At 38.6% G+C, this 13362-nt stretch overlaps 1 protein-coding gene across 2 annotated transcripts in view; it reads right to left on the bottom strand.

Annotated features, from left to right (window-relative positions):
- The window catches only part of CEP126 (centrosomal protein 126), an 80486-nt gene that overhangs the window by 14056 nt on the left and 53068 nt on the right, over positions 1-13362 (bottom strand). For both annotated transcript variants that reach the window (XM_010363504.2, XM_030919024.1), the window contains one exon: positions 10074-10149. In XM_010363504.2, coding sequence (XP_010361806.1) covers positions 10074-10149 — 76 coding nt within the window. The remainder of the gene's footprint in view (positions 1-10073; positions 10150-13362) is intronic.

Genomic DNA, 13362 nt, shown 5'->3' with positions numbered 1-13362 from the left:
TCTTCCCTAATAGACTTTAAATTTCTGAAGAGCAATACTTTTGTATATTTTGTTCATTATTATAAATGTTAAGTATTACTTATCCAAAAATGCTTGGGACTAGATGTGTTTCAGGTTTTGGACTTTTTTAGAATTTTGGATATTTGCATATACATGAGATATGTTGGTGATGAGACCTAGGTTTAAACATGAAACTCGGCTGGGTGTGGTGGCTCATGCCTGTAATCCCGGCACTTTGGGAGGCCGAAGTGGGTGGATCACCTGAGGTTAGGAGTTCAAGACCAGCCTGCCCAACATGGTGAAGCCTCGTCTCAACTAAAAATACAAAAATTACCCAGGTATGGTGGCATATGCCTATCATCCCAGCTACTTGGGAGGCTGATGCAGGAGAATTGCTTGAACTTGAGAGGCGGAGGTTGCAATGAGCTGAGATTGTACCACTGCACTCTAGCCTAGGTGACAAAGTGAGACACCGTTTCAAAAAAAAAAAAAAGAAAAAAAATGAAACTTATTTATGTTTCATATATACCTTATACACATACCTGAAGGTAATTTTATATAATGTTTTCAATAATTTGGTCCATGAAACGAAGTTGGTATACACTGAACCATCAGAAAGCAAAGATATCACTGTATCAGCAACCTATGTGGATGATCTGTGGTTGTTTGGCATCACTGTTATTCCTGACTCCGAATTTATATCTACTGAAAAGCAATAATGTTCTTACACCTATTCACACATAAGTACTTAACAGTAAAAAATATGATGTATCCTTTACATCATGAGAAAATAATGTGTTCAGGGCAACTAAGCACCACAGTAACATCACCAGAATTCCTGTGTCAGCTGTTCAGCAACAGCAACAAGGAACAATGGCAGGCTTTCAATCTTAGGTATTATGCTACATTTTGATCAAATGGCTACTGTACACTATATTTTATTTTTTTAGGTGAGAAGAAACATCAGAAGCACAAGGAAGTGGGTCCTCTAGCGATGAGGAAATATTCTGCTAGATGACCTTAAAAACTGTTTCTTCCAGAGTCTTTTGCCTCATTTACAATGTTTTTCTTTTGTATTATAAGCCTCTCTTTGATTTTATAAACCGGCATAATTTCTTGTTGTTATGAGTGCATACTGCTCTAGTCGTTCAATAAACCCATCACACATTTTCATCATATTGTCAATTGGCACCTTTTTTTTTTTTTTTTTTGCAGTGTTAACAATGTCATTATCATCACTATTATCACAGTCATCTTAATTCAGAGCTCTTTTGGCTATTTCACCATTGGTCAATGAAAACACCTGGAGTCTTATTATAGATGTTAATAACCTCTTTGATATCCAGTTCTTCCAGCTTACTGATAGACTCTGAAGGTATATTTTTTGCTTATGTAACAATGTCAGACATCATTTTTTAAAATTTATTTTTATTTTTTTATTTTTTTATTATACTTTAAGTTCTAGGGTACATGTGCATAACGTGCAGGTTTGTTACATATGTATACTTGTGCCATGTTGGTGTGTTGCACCCATCAACTCGTCAGCACCCATCAATTCATCATTTATATCAGGTATAACTCCCAATGCAATCCCTCCCCCCTCCCCCCTCCCCATGATAGGCCCCGATGTGTGATGTTCCCCTTCCCGAGTCCAGGTGATGTTATTGTTCAGTTCCCACCTATGAGTGAGAACATGCGGTGTTTGGTTTTCTGTTCTTGTGATAGTTTGCTAAGAATGATGGTTTCCAGCTGCATCCATGTCCCTACAAAGGACGCAAACTCATCCTTTTTTATGGCTGCATAATATTCCATGGTGTATATGTGCCACATTTTCTTAATCCAGTCTGTCACAGATGGACATTTGGGTTGATTCCAAGTCTTTGCTATTGTGAATAGTGCCGCAATAAACATACGTGTGCATGTGTCTTTATAGCAGCATGATTTATAATCCTTTGGGTATATACCCAGTAGTGGGATGGCTGGGTCATATGGTACATCTAGTTCTAGATCCTTGAGGAATTGCCATACTGTTTTCCATAATGGTTGAACTAGTTTACAATCCCACCAACAGTGTAAAAGTGTTCCTATTTCTCCACATCCTCTCCAGCACCTGTTGTTGCCTGACTTTTTAATGATTGCCATTCTAACTGGTGTGAGATGGTATCTCATTGTGGTTTGATTTGCATTTCTCTGATGGCCAGTGATGATGAGCATTTTTTCATGTGTCTGTTGGCTGTATGAATGTCTTCTTTTGAGAAATGTCTGTTCATATCCTTTGCCCACTTTTTGATGGGGTTGTTTTTTTCTTGTAAATTTGTTTGAGTTCTTTGTAGATTCTGGATATTAGCCCTTTGTCAGATGAGTAGATTGCAAAAATTTTCTCCCATTCTGTAGGTTGCCTGTTCACTCTGATGGTAGTTTCTTTTGCTGTGCAGAAGCTCTTTAGTTTAATCATATCCTATTTGTCAATTTTGGCTTTTGCTGCTGTTGCTTTTGGTGTTTTAGACATGAAGTCCTTGCCCATGCCTATGTCCTGAATGGTACTACCTAGGTTTTCTTCTAGGGTTTTTATGGTATTAGGTCTAACATTTAAGTCTCTAATCCATCTTGAATTAATTTTTGTATAAGGAGTAAGGAAAGGATCCAGTTTCAGCTTTCTACTTATGGCTAGCCAATTTTCCCAGCACCATTTATTAAATAGGGAGTCCTTTCCCCATTTCTTGTTTCTCTCAGGTTTGTCAAAGATCAGATGGCTGTAGATGTGTGGTATTATTTCTGAGGACTCTGTTCTGTTCCATTGGTCTATCTCTGTTTTGGTACCAGTACCATGCTGTTTTGGTTACTGTAGCCTTGTAGTATAGTTTGAAGTCAGGTAGTGTGATGCCTCCAGCTTTGTTCTTTTGACTTAGGATTGTCTTGGCAATGTGGGCTCCTTTTTGGTTCCATATGAACTTTAAAGCCATTTTTTCCAATTCTGTGAAGAAACTCATTGGTAGCTTGATGGGGATGGCATTGAATCTATAAATAACCTTGGGCAGTATGGCCATTTTCATGATATTGATTCTTCCTATCCATGAGCATGGTATATTCTTCCATTTGTTAGTGTCCTCTTTTATTTCACTGAGCAGTGGTTTGTAGTTCTCCTTGAAGAGGTCCCTTACATCCCTTGTAAGTTGGATTCCTAGGTATTTTATTCTCTTTGAAGCAATTGTGAATGGGAGTTCATTCATGATTTGGCTCTCTGTTTGTCTGTTACTGGTGTATAAGAATGCTTGTGATTTTTGTACATTAATTTTGTATCCTCAGACTTTGCTGAAGTTGCTTATCAGCTTAAGGAGATTTTGGGCTGAGACAATGGGGTTTTCTAAATATACAATCATGTCATCTGCAAACAGGGACAATTTGACTTCTTCTTTTCCTAACTGGATACCTTGATTTCTTTCTCTTGCCTGATTGCCCTAGCCAGAACTTCCAACACTATGTTGAATAGGAGTGGTGAGAGAGGGCATCCCTGTCTTGTGCCAGTTTTCAAAGGGAATTTTTCCAGTTTTTGCCCATTCAGTATGATATTGGCTGTGGGTTTGTCATAAATAGCTCTTATTATTTTGAGGTACGTTCCATCAATACCGAATTTATTGAGCGTTTTTAGCATGAAGGGCTGTTGAATTTTGTCAAAAGCCTTTTCTGCATCTATTGAGATAATCATGTGGTTCTTGTCTTTGGTTCTGTTTATATGCTGGATTATGTTTATTGATTTGCGAATGTTGAACCAGCCTTGCATCCCAGGGATGAAGCCCACTTGATCATGGTGGATAAGCTTTTTGATGTGCTGCTGAATCCGTTTTGCCAGTATTTTATTGAGGATTTTTGCATCGATGTTCATCAGGGATATTGGTCTAAAATTTTCTTTTTTCGTTGTGTCTCTGCCAGGCTTTGGTATCAGGATGATGTTGGCCTCATAAAATGAGTTCGGGAGGATTCCCTCTTTTTCTATTGATTGGAATAGTTTCAGAAGGAATGGTACCAGCTCCTCTTTGTACCTCTGGTAGAATTCAGCTGTGAATCCATCTGGTCCTGGACTTTTTTTGGTTGGTAGGCTAGTAATTATTGCCTCAATTTCAGAGCCTGCTATTGGTCTATTCAGGGATTCAACTTCTTCCTGGTTTAGTCTTGGAAGAGTGTAAGTGTCCAGGAAATTATCCATTTCTTTTAGATTTTCTAGTTTATTTGTGTAGAGGTGTTTATAGTATTCTCTGATGGTAGTTTGTATTTCTGTGGGGTCCGTGGTGATATCCCCTTTATCAATTTTTATTGCGTCTATTTGATTCCTCTCTCTTTTCTTCTTTATTAGTCTTGCTAGCGGTCTGTCAATTTTGTTGATTTTTTCAAAAAAACAACTCCTGGATTCATTGATTTTTTGGAGGGTTTTTTGTGTCTCTATCTCCTTCAGTTCTGCACTGATCTTAGTTATTTCTTGCCTTCTGGTAGGTTTTGAATGTGTTTGCTCTTGCTTCTCCAGTTCTTTTCATTGTGATGTTAGAGTGTCAATTTTAGATCTTTCCAGCTTTCTCTTGTGGGCATTTAGTGCTATAAATTTCCCTCTACACACTGCTTTAAATGTGTCCCAGAGATTCTGGTATGTTGTATCTTTGTTCTCATTGGTTTCAAAGAACATCTTTATTTCTGCCTTCATTTCGTTATGTACCCAGTAGTCATTCAGGAGCAGGTTGTTCAGTTTCCATGTAGTTGAGCAGTTTTGATTGAGTTTCTTAGTCCTGAGTTCTAGTTTGATTGCACTGTGGTCTGAGAGACAGTTTGTTATAATTTCTGTTCTTTTACATTTGCTAAGGAGTGCTTTACTTCCAATTATGTGGTCAATTTTGGAATAAGTGTGATGTGGTGCTGAGAAGAATGTATATTCTGTTGATTTGGGGTGGAGAGTTCTATAGATGTCTATTAGGTCCGCTTGGTGCAGAGATGAGTTCAATTCCTGGATATCCTTGTTAACTTTCTGTCTCATTGATCTGTCTAATGTTGACAGTGGAGTGTTGAAGTCTCCCATTATTATTGTATGGGAGTCTAAGTCTCTTTGTAAGTCTCTAAGGACTTGCTTTATGAATTTGGGTGCTCCTGTATTGGGTGCATATATATTTAGGATAGTTAGCTCTTCCTGTTGAATTGATCCCTTTACCATTATGTAATGGCCTTCTTTGTCTCTTTTGATCTTTGATGGCTTAAAGTCTATTTTATCAGAGACTAGGATTGCAACCCCTGCTTTTTTTTGTTCTCCATTTGCTTGGTAGATCTTCCTCCATCCCTTTATTTTGAGCCTATGTATGTCTCTGCATGTGAGATGGGTCTCCTGAATACAGCAGACTGATGGGTCTTGACTCTTTATCCAGTTTGCCAGTCTGTGTCTTTTAATTGGAGCATTTAGTCCATTAACATTTAAGGTTAATATTGTTATGTGTGAACTTGATCCTGCCATTATGATATTAACTGGTTATTTTGCTCGTTAGTTGATGCAGTTTCTTCCTAGCCTCGATGGTCTTTACATTTTGGCATGTTTTTGCGATGGCTGGTACCGGTTGTTCCTTTCCATGTTTAGGGCTTCCTTCAGGGTCTCTTGTAAGGCAGGCCTGGTGGTGACAAAATCTCTAAGCATTTGCTTATCTGTAAAGGATTTTATTTCTCCTTCACTTATGAAACTTAATTTGGCTGGATATGAAATTCTGGGTTTAAAATTCTTTTCTTTAAGAACGTTGAATATTGGCCCCCACTCTCTTCTGGCTTGTAGAGTTTCTGCCGAGAGATCTGCTGTTAGTCTGATGGGCTTCCCTTTGTGGGTAACCCGACCTTTCTCTCTGGCTGCCCTTAAGATTTTTTCCTTCATTTCAACTTTGGTGAATCTGGCAATTATGTGTCTTGGAGTTGCTCTTCTCGAGGAGTATCTTTGTGGCGTTCTCTGTATTTCCTGAATTTGCATGTTGGCCTGCCCTACTAGGTTGGGGAAATTCTCCTGGATGATATCCTGAAGAGTGTTTTCCAACTTGGTTCCATTTTCCCCCTCACTTTCAGGCACCCCAATCAGACGTAGATTTGGTCTTTTTACATAATCCCATACTTCTTGCAGGCTTTGTTCATTTCTTTTTCTTCTTTTTTCTTTTGGTTTCTCTTCTTGCTTTATTTCATTCATTTGATCCTCAATCGCTGATACTCTTTCTTCCAGTTGATCAAGTCGGTTACTGAAGCTTGTGGATCTGTCACGTATTTCTTGTGTCACGGTTTTCATCTCTGTCATTTCGTTTATGACCTTCTCTGCATTAATTATTCTAGCTATCAATTCTTCCACTCTTTTTTCAAGATTTTTAGTTTCTTTGCGCTGGGTACGTAATTCCTCCTTTAGCTCTGAGAAGTTTGATGGACTGAAGCCTTCTTCTCTCATCTCATCAAAGTCATTCTCTGACCAGCTTTGATCCGTTGCTGGCGATGTGCTGCGCTCCTTTGCAAGGGGAGATGCGCTCTTAGTTTTTGAATTTCCAGCTTTTCTGCCCTGCTTTTTCCCCATCTTTGTGGTTTTATCTGCTTCTGGTCTTTGATGATGGTGATGTACTGATGGGGTTTTGGTATAGGTGTTCTTCCTGTTTGATAGTTTTCCTTCTAATAGTCAGGACCCTCAGCTGTAGGTCTGTTGGAGATTGCCTGAGGTCCACTCCAGACCCTGTTTGCCTGGGTATCAGCAGCAGAGGTTGCAGAAGATAGAATATTGCTGAACAGCGAGTGTACCTGTCTGATTCTTACTTTGGAAGCTTCCTCTCAGGGGTGTACTCCACCCTGTGAGGTGTGGGGTGTCAGACTGCCCCTAGTGGGGGATGTCTCTCAGTTAGGCTACTCAGGGGTCAGGGACCCACTTGAGCAGGCAGTCTGTCCGTTCTCAGATCTCAACCTCCGTGTTGGGAGATCCACTGCTCTCTTCAAAGCTGTCAGACAGAGTCGTTCGGGTCTGCACAGGCCTCTGCTGCTTCCCCTGTTGTTTTTTAGCTGTGCCCTGTCCCCAGAGGTGGAGTCTACAGAGACAGGCAGGTTTCCTTGAGCTGCTGTGAGCTCCACCCAGTTCGAGCTTCCCAGCGGCTTTGTTTACCTACTTAAGCCTCAGCAATGGCGGGCGCCCCTCCCCCAGCCTCGCTGCTGCCTTGTGGTTAGATCGCAGACTGCTGTGCTAGCAATGAGGGAGGCTCCGTGGCCGTGGGACCCTCCCGGACAGGAGTGGGTATAATCTCCTGGTGTGCCCGTTTGCTTAAAGCACAGTATTGGGGTGGGAATTACCCGATCTTCCAGGTGTTGTGTGTCTCAGTTCGCCTGGCTAGGAAAAGGGATTCCCTTCCCCCTTGCGCTTCCCAGGTGAGGCAGTGCCTCGCCCTGCTTCAGCTCTCGCTGGTCGGGCTGCAGCAGCTGACCAGCACCGGTCGTCCGGCACTCCCCAGTGAGATGACCCCAGCACCTCAGTTGAAAATGCAGAAACCACCGGTCCTCTGTGTCGCTCACGCCGGGAGTTGGAGACTGGAGCTGTTCCCATTCGGCCATCTTGCTCCGCCCAAAAAGTCAGACATCATTTTTTTCTCACTTGACATACAGAATCCTTCAGTCACTACCTTGTTCATCATCATTCATCTGAATATAGTTGCAGACCAGAGGTTGTGCCAGGAATGCACAATTGTGTCTTCAGTCCCTGTGTTTCAAGTGTTTGCAACAGCATGTGTGGCATCCTTCATGCTAAACTTGTTTTGAAAACCTTCTACATCCATACCTCTGTTCACTGTTGCTGGTATGCTGTTCAAGAAAGTGTTTATATATATTTACTCTTCATCTATCTAAGGATACTCTGGTCACATGGCTGAATTAATGAAATAATATTTGGGGGAAAACACATGGCATAAACATTATTTTTAATGAGAATTTCAGCTGGAGGATGAACAGAACAGTTGTCAAAGAATAACAAAATCTTGCAGTCATCATTCGATCCAGCTTCCCTGACATAAAATGTTTGTGAAACCAATCAGAAAAGATGTCCCTGGTGATCCATGTCCTTTTGTTAGCATATTAATGGACTGGTAAGAAATTCACTCCTTGAAAACAGTGAGGACACAAGATTTTGCCTATCATTGCAAGTTTACACTTAGGTGTGACTGAGTCATAAGCACAACCCAGCAGTTATTCTGTTATTCTTAATTCTTATAGGGGCTGTCTCATCAGCTATAGTCAATGTCTTTCTTGAGTAACAACACCAAGACAGGTGATATTTCATCAGCAACATATACTTGTTCTGGTGTCAGATTTTCATCAGTGATGACCTTGGCAAACTCTTCAATTAATTTCTCTGCTGCTTTGTAGAGAAAATTGTGCTGCTTGATCACCACAAATATTTAAAAATAATGCTGTGTCTTAAATGCTGTGTCTATAACCAGCCTGTTGAATATTCATAGTTCTCTTCAATTTTCAGTTCATCATGATAGATCTTTGCTTGTTTCATGATCAGCATACCATTAAGTGGCACATGTTCACTGCCACACTGAGGGATCTACTCTTTGACTTCATGGTTGAAATCCTATGCAGTGTTTTTATATTTTGCATTAACTTCTGTTCATCTCTTCCAAAACAGAACTTCAACAGTTTATCCTTCTGTTTCTTCACGTCATATATTGTGGTCTTTCCAACACCATCCTTTTCTATATGACATTTTACACTTATTTTGCTGGTCTAGTTTCTCCAACAGTTTGACTTTCTGTGCTACTGATAAACAGAAATGTTTCCTCTTTTTCTTATCACTGCTACCCACATGGGTATCTTCAGGTCTTTTTGATATTTTCAACAATATCTTTACACCACAAAGCAGAGAAAAAGCAAAAAAAAAAAAATATATATATATATAGTGAGTAATGCATGTAGGTCTTGGCCCCATGTGCGGCCTCGTGGGGAATCTGCCATTGGTACATGTACCATTTTATTACTCCTTGTGAGGATGCTTACATGGGGTAATCCGGGTGTGCATGGAACAGATATAGCGCAGCTGAAGAGGGTTGAGAGGATCTTTTTTCCCCTTGGGGATGCTAAATAAACTGTGTGGTATGAGCCTGTGTTTTAGCTGTGACCCATCACATGAAGTCAGGTGTAAAATTTTCCATTTGTGGTGTAATATCAGGGGTCAAAAAACTTTGGACTTTGGAGCATTTTTGATTTGGAAATATTTGGATTAGGGATATTCAACATGTACATCTAATACCTACTTACAAGCAGAAGATTAGCTCTCAATAATCATTTATTGAATGAACAAATAAAAATTAAAACGTGAAAATACCATATAAGTAGAATAACACGCAAATAGTAAAGTAGTGAAAACATCTTCAACTAATATAAGAGTTAGAATCCTTGATAGCTAAAGAATTTGCAGACATTAGTAAGAAAATTTCAAACTCTACTATCTAAGCTAAGAAAAAAGAGTACAAAGAGACAGTTCACCAAAAAATACACAGAAAAGCAATTAAGCATAATATTAATGAAAGGTATAGAAATCAAAACTAACATAATACTATTTTTTTTGTCTATAGCAAATATGAAAAGATTCTACCTCAAGTTGACATACAACACTGGACATATACTACTAGAACAATTTTGAATAATATTTTTCTGGAAAATACTTTAGTAATATATATGAAAAGCCATATCAATGCTTATTTCTTTTGATCCAGTATTCATTTAATACACAGAGTTTAATTCAATAAATATTTACTGGGTGGCATTTACATGTCAGTTACTGTAATTTTAATTCTGGAAATCTAACCTACAGAAATAAGTAAAAATCAGAAAATAACTTGATGTAGAAAGATGTTCAATACATTATTATTTAGAATAAAGAAACACTGACAATGACCTAGATGTGCAGGGGTGAGGAGAGTTCAGGTTCTAAATGGTGGTTTAACAATTACATAGTACGTTAGCATCTGAGAATAGGCATACAAGAAAAAAAAAATCACTGGGAACAAAGATCAGAGGAAAATGTTTAAACTAAAACGTACCTTCTTCAACATAAGAAGTACCCCTTGTAGTTTGTTTTGGCTCACTTGAACTTAGCTGGACGCTTTGTCCACAATTCTACAAAAACAGAATATTGAATTAAAACATATTTCCATATTTAAAATTCATATGTACATGAACTTTTAAAAAACATTTAATTGCTATATATATTTTCAGCTACAATTGTTCACGTAACTTGTATATTACATTTTTTAGAGCTGAATTCAAGAATTATTATAATAAAGAAATTCTATGGTAACAGAATATTATGAATAATGTTTTATGTCCACTAAAAAATTTTCAGGTTATGATATTGTCTTGGATATTTGGAAGAGGTAAAGTGAGTAGGAAGGTAATCAAAAGTGCTAATTAGGCCAGCACAGTGGCTCATGCTTGTAATGCCAACACTTAGGGAGGCCGAGGCGGGCGGATCACAAGGTCAGGGGATCGAGACCATCCTGGCTAACACGGTGAAGCCCTGTCTCTATTAAAAATACAAAAAATTAGCCAGGAGTAGTGGCACACACTTGTGGTCCTGGCTACTTGGGAGGCTGAGGCAGGAGAATCACTTGAACCCAGGAGGTGGAGGTTGCAGTGATCTGAGATTGCACCACTGCACTCCAGTCTGGGTGACAGATCAAGACTCTGTCTCACAAATAAAAGAAGTGCTAATTAAAGAAAAGGTAAGAAATTACCTTAAAGTTTATAACCTAGTTGGTTTATCATTGTAAGGGTGAATCACAACTATTAGCCAAAAGCATCTGACTACAGCTAATGCCAAGGATAGGTAATTATCTTATACGACAAAACTTAAAACACAAATAGCTGCCCCAATGCTGCACAGAACCTTGAAAATGGAAGTCTCAGAACACTGGCAAAAAGTGTACGCATCCAACACTTTCTGAGAGATGTCAACTTCCCTTCCCTGAATATGGTCTACCTCCTTCTTTATTACCATTCTGTTTCACTTTAAGAAATAATTGTTTTCTGTCAGATAAAACTGCCTGGCTATGACTATACGTAACTTTTGTTCCATCTGATCTGATGAGAAACTGCAGATTTCTGCAACAGCTCTCCTTCAGTGGATCTCACAGTCTTGTTTGATCTCCATTATAGACTTGAGATACCTTGGACTGAAACCCTGGTGCAAACCTTTTCTACCTTTTCTACCTTTCACTTATCTCTTTGAGATTTTCTCTATATAGATGTCATGGGCTGGAGAAAATCCAGTATGATAACATGCATTTCCTAATACAAGGTGACAAGGGACACTGCTGTAGTAACTGAACCCTTGCTTAGGCTCTGGAATAAAAAACAAAAACAAAAACAAGTCAAAATAATAAGGATGAAAAAATTTGATTCAGGAACACTGACCTATTCTTAGGCTAACAAGTGTTTGGAAGGTGTGTAAGTGGATGGGTGAAGATCTGTATGTGAAAGTGGAAGGGAGGCTTCTGAAAAGGACAAAAATGGGCTCTAAACATATTAAGAATGCCAAAGAGCAAGAGACAGAAGAATAGAATAAGACCTAGTAAAATAAAAATGAATTTACAGAGGGCACTAATAACAGGCATTTAAAATTTTGTTAGTTCGTTTTCTTGGTTATAATTACATATTACTTTTAAATTTATAATATATTAATGAAAATAAGGAAAAAATAAGGGTAAAGATGTTTTTGCATTGTGCATTTTGAGATGTTGGATGGGAACACGGCAGTTGAAATGGAAGGACTTATTAGGCATTATTGTATTTGTAATCAGGAGGTTATATCTGTAATTAACCATTATACTATTAAGCAATAAAAATATATGGGTAATGGGATTAACTTTGTTTACATAAATATACAACTAAATGACTTGTTTTGCTGATAAGATTACATCATTGTTGATTATTCTCCACATAATAATCTTATCCATAAAAAATCAGTACTTCCTATAATATACAAATCATAGCATCTTCAACCGGTAACTTGGAATATAAATTCTTCATAAGGCATTTTATTAAAAATATTCCAGTTTTATTTTAAAAAGTCAGAGTGACATTTAAAGTGGAAACTCCCAAGTGAAATGCTATTTACTTATCTATCTAGACTTTTAATATTCTAAAGTCAATCCCTGGATCAAGTTAGACCTCTAGAAAATGCCATATTTGACTTCATTTACTTAGCTCTTACAGAATTACCTCCATTTATTTTAATTTTCTTTCATTTTTTTTGAGAGACAGGGTCTTGCTCTGTCACCTGGGCTGGAGTACACTGGCACAATTATAGCTTACTGCAGCCTCAAACTCCTGGGCTCATGCATCCTCCCACCTCAGCCTCCCTGGTAGCTGGGACTACAGGCATGCACCGCGTGCCTGGCTAATTTTTTAATTATTATTTTTGTGGAGATGAGGTCTTGCTATGTTACCCATGCTGGTCTTGAACTCCTGAGCTCAAGTAATCCTCCTGCCTTGGCCTCCCAAACTGCTGGGACTACAGGCATGAGCCACCATGCCTGGCCATTATTTAAAAATTGTTATTATGCTGTTTACTTTTATTGAAGATCTCTATCTCTAACAGTCATATTAAACTATTCATTTGTTGTGGAACTGTTATTAGGAGCATATTCATTATGTATTTCAAAGTTCCCTATGAAAGGTCCTCAGTGGGAAATGTTTTTAAAATTGTATCCCAAACAACATCATCATCATCAATATCCCTTGAGAAGTATATAACTCATCTAATTTTCCTTTTTGCCATGTCTTCCAGGAAGCTTAGACACAAATAGGATATTCAGTCGCATGAAACTATAGTTGTCTTTATGATTAGCATGCTTGTATTTTTCTTTTTGAGATGGAGTCTTGCTCTTGTTGCCCAGGCTGCAGTGCAATGGTGTGATCTCAGCTCACTGTAACCTCCGCCTGCTAGGTTCAAGCAACTATCCTGCCTCAGCCTCCCAGTAGCTGGGATTACAGGCACCTGCCATGACCCCTGGCTAATTTTTCATATTTCTAGTAGAGACAGGGTTTCACCATGTTGGTCAGGCTGGTCTTGAACTCCTGACCTCAGGTGATCCACCCACCTTGGCCTCCCAAAGTGCTGGGATTACAGGTGTGAGCCACCGTGCCTGGCCTAGCATACTTGTTTCTTCTATCCAGGTCTCTAATTTACTTTTCTTCCTTTTTTAAGTGTATATTTAAATAGCTTTGTTGAATTTTGTTGTGAATGACCTCGTTTTTTCCAGCATTGACTATCAATAATAACAAATAAAATAATAATAATGATTTAGAGGTGGTTTAAAACTTTCATTG

Source organism: Rhinopithecus roxellana, chromosome 15 (assembly GCF_007565055.1).
Source record: "Rhinopithecus roxellana isolate Shanxi Qingling chromosome 15, ASM756505v1, whole genome shotgun sequence".
NCBI lineage: Eukaryota > Metazoa > Chordata > Mammalia > Primates > Cercopithecidae > Rhinopithecus > Rhinopithecus roxellana.
Note: the sequence above shows the minus strand (reverse complement) of the source record. Positions and strands in the feature narration are given on the sequence as shown.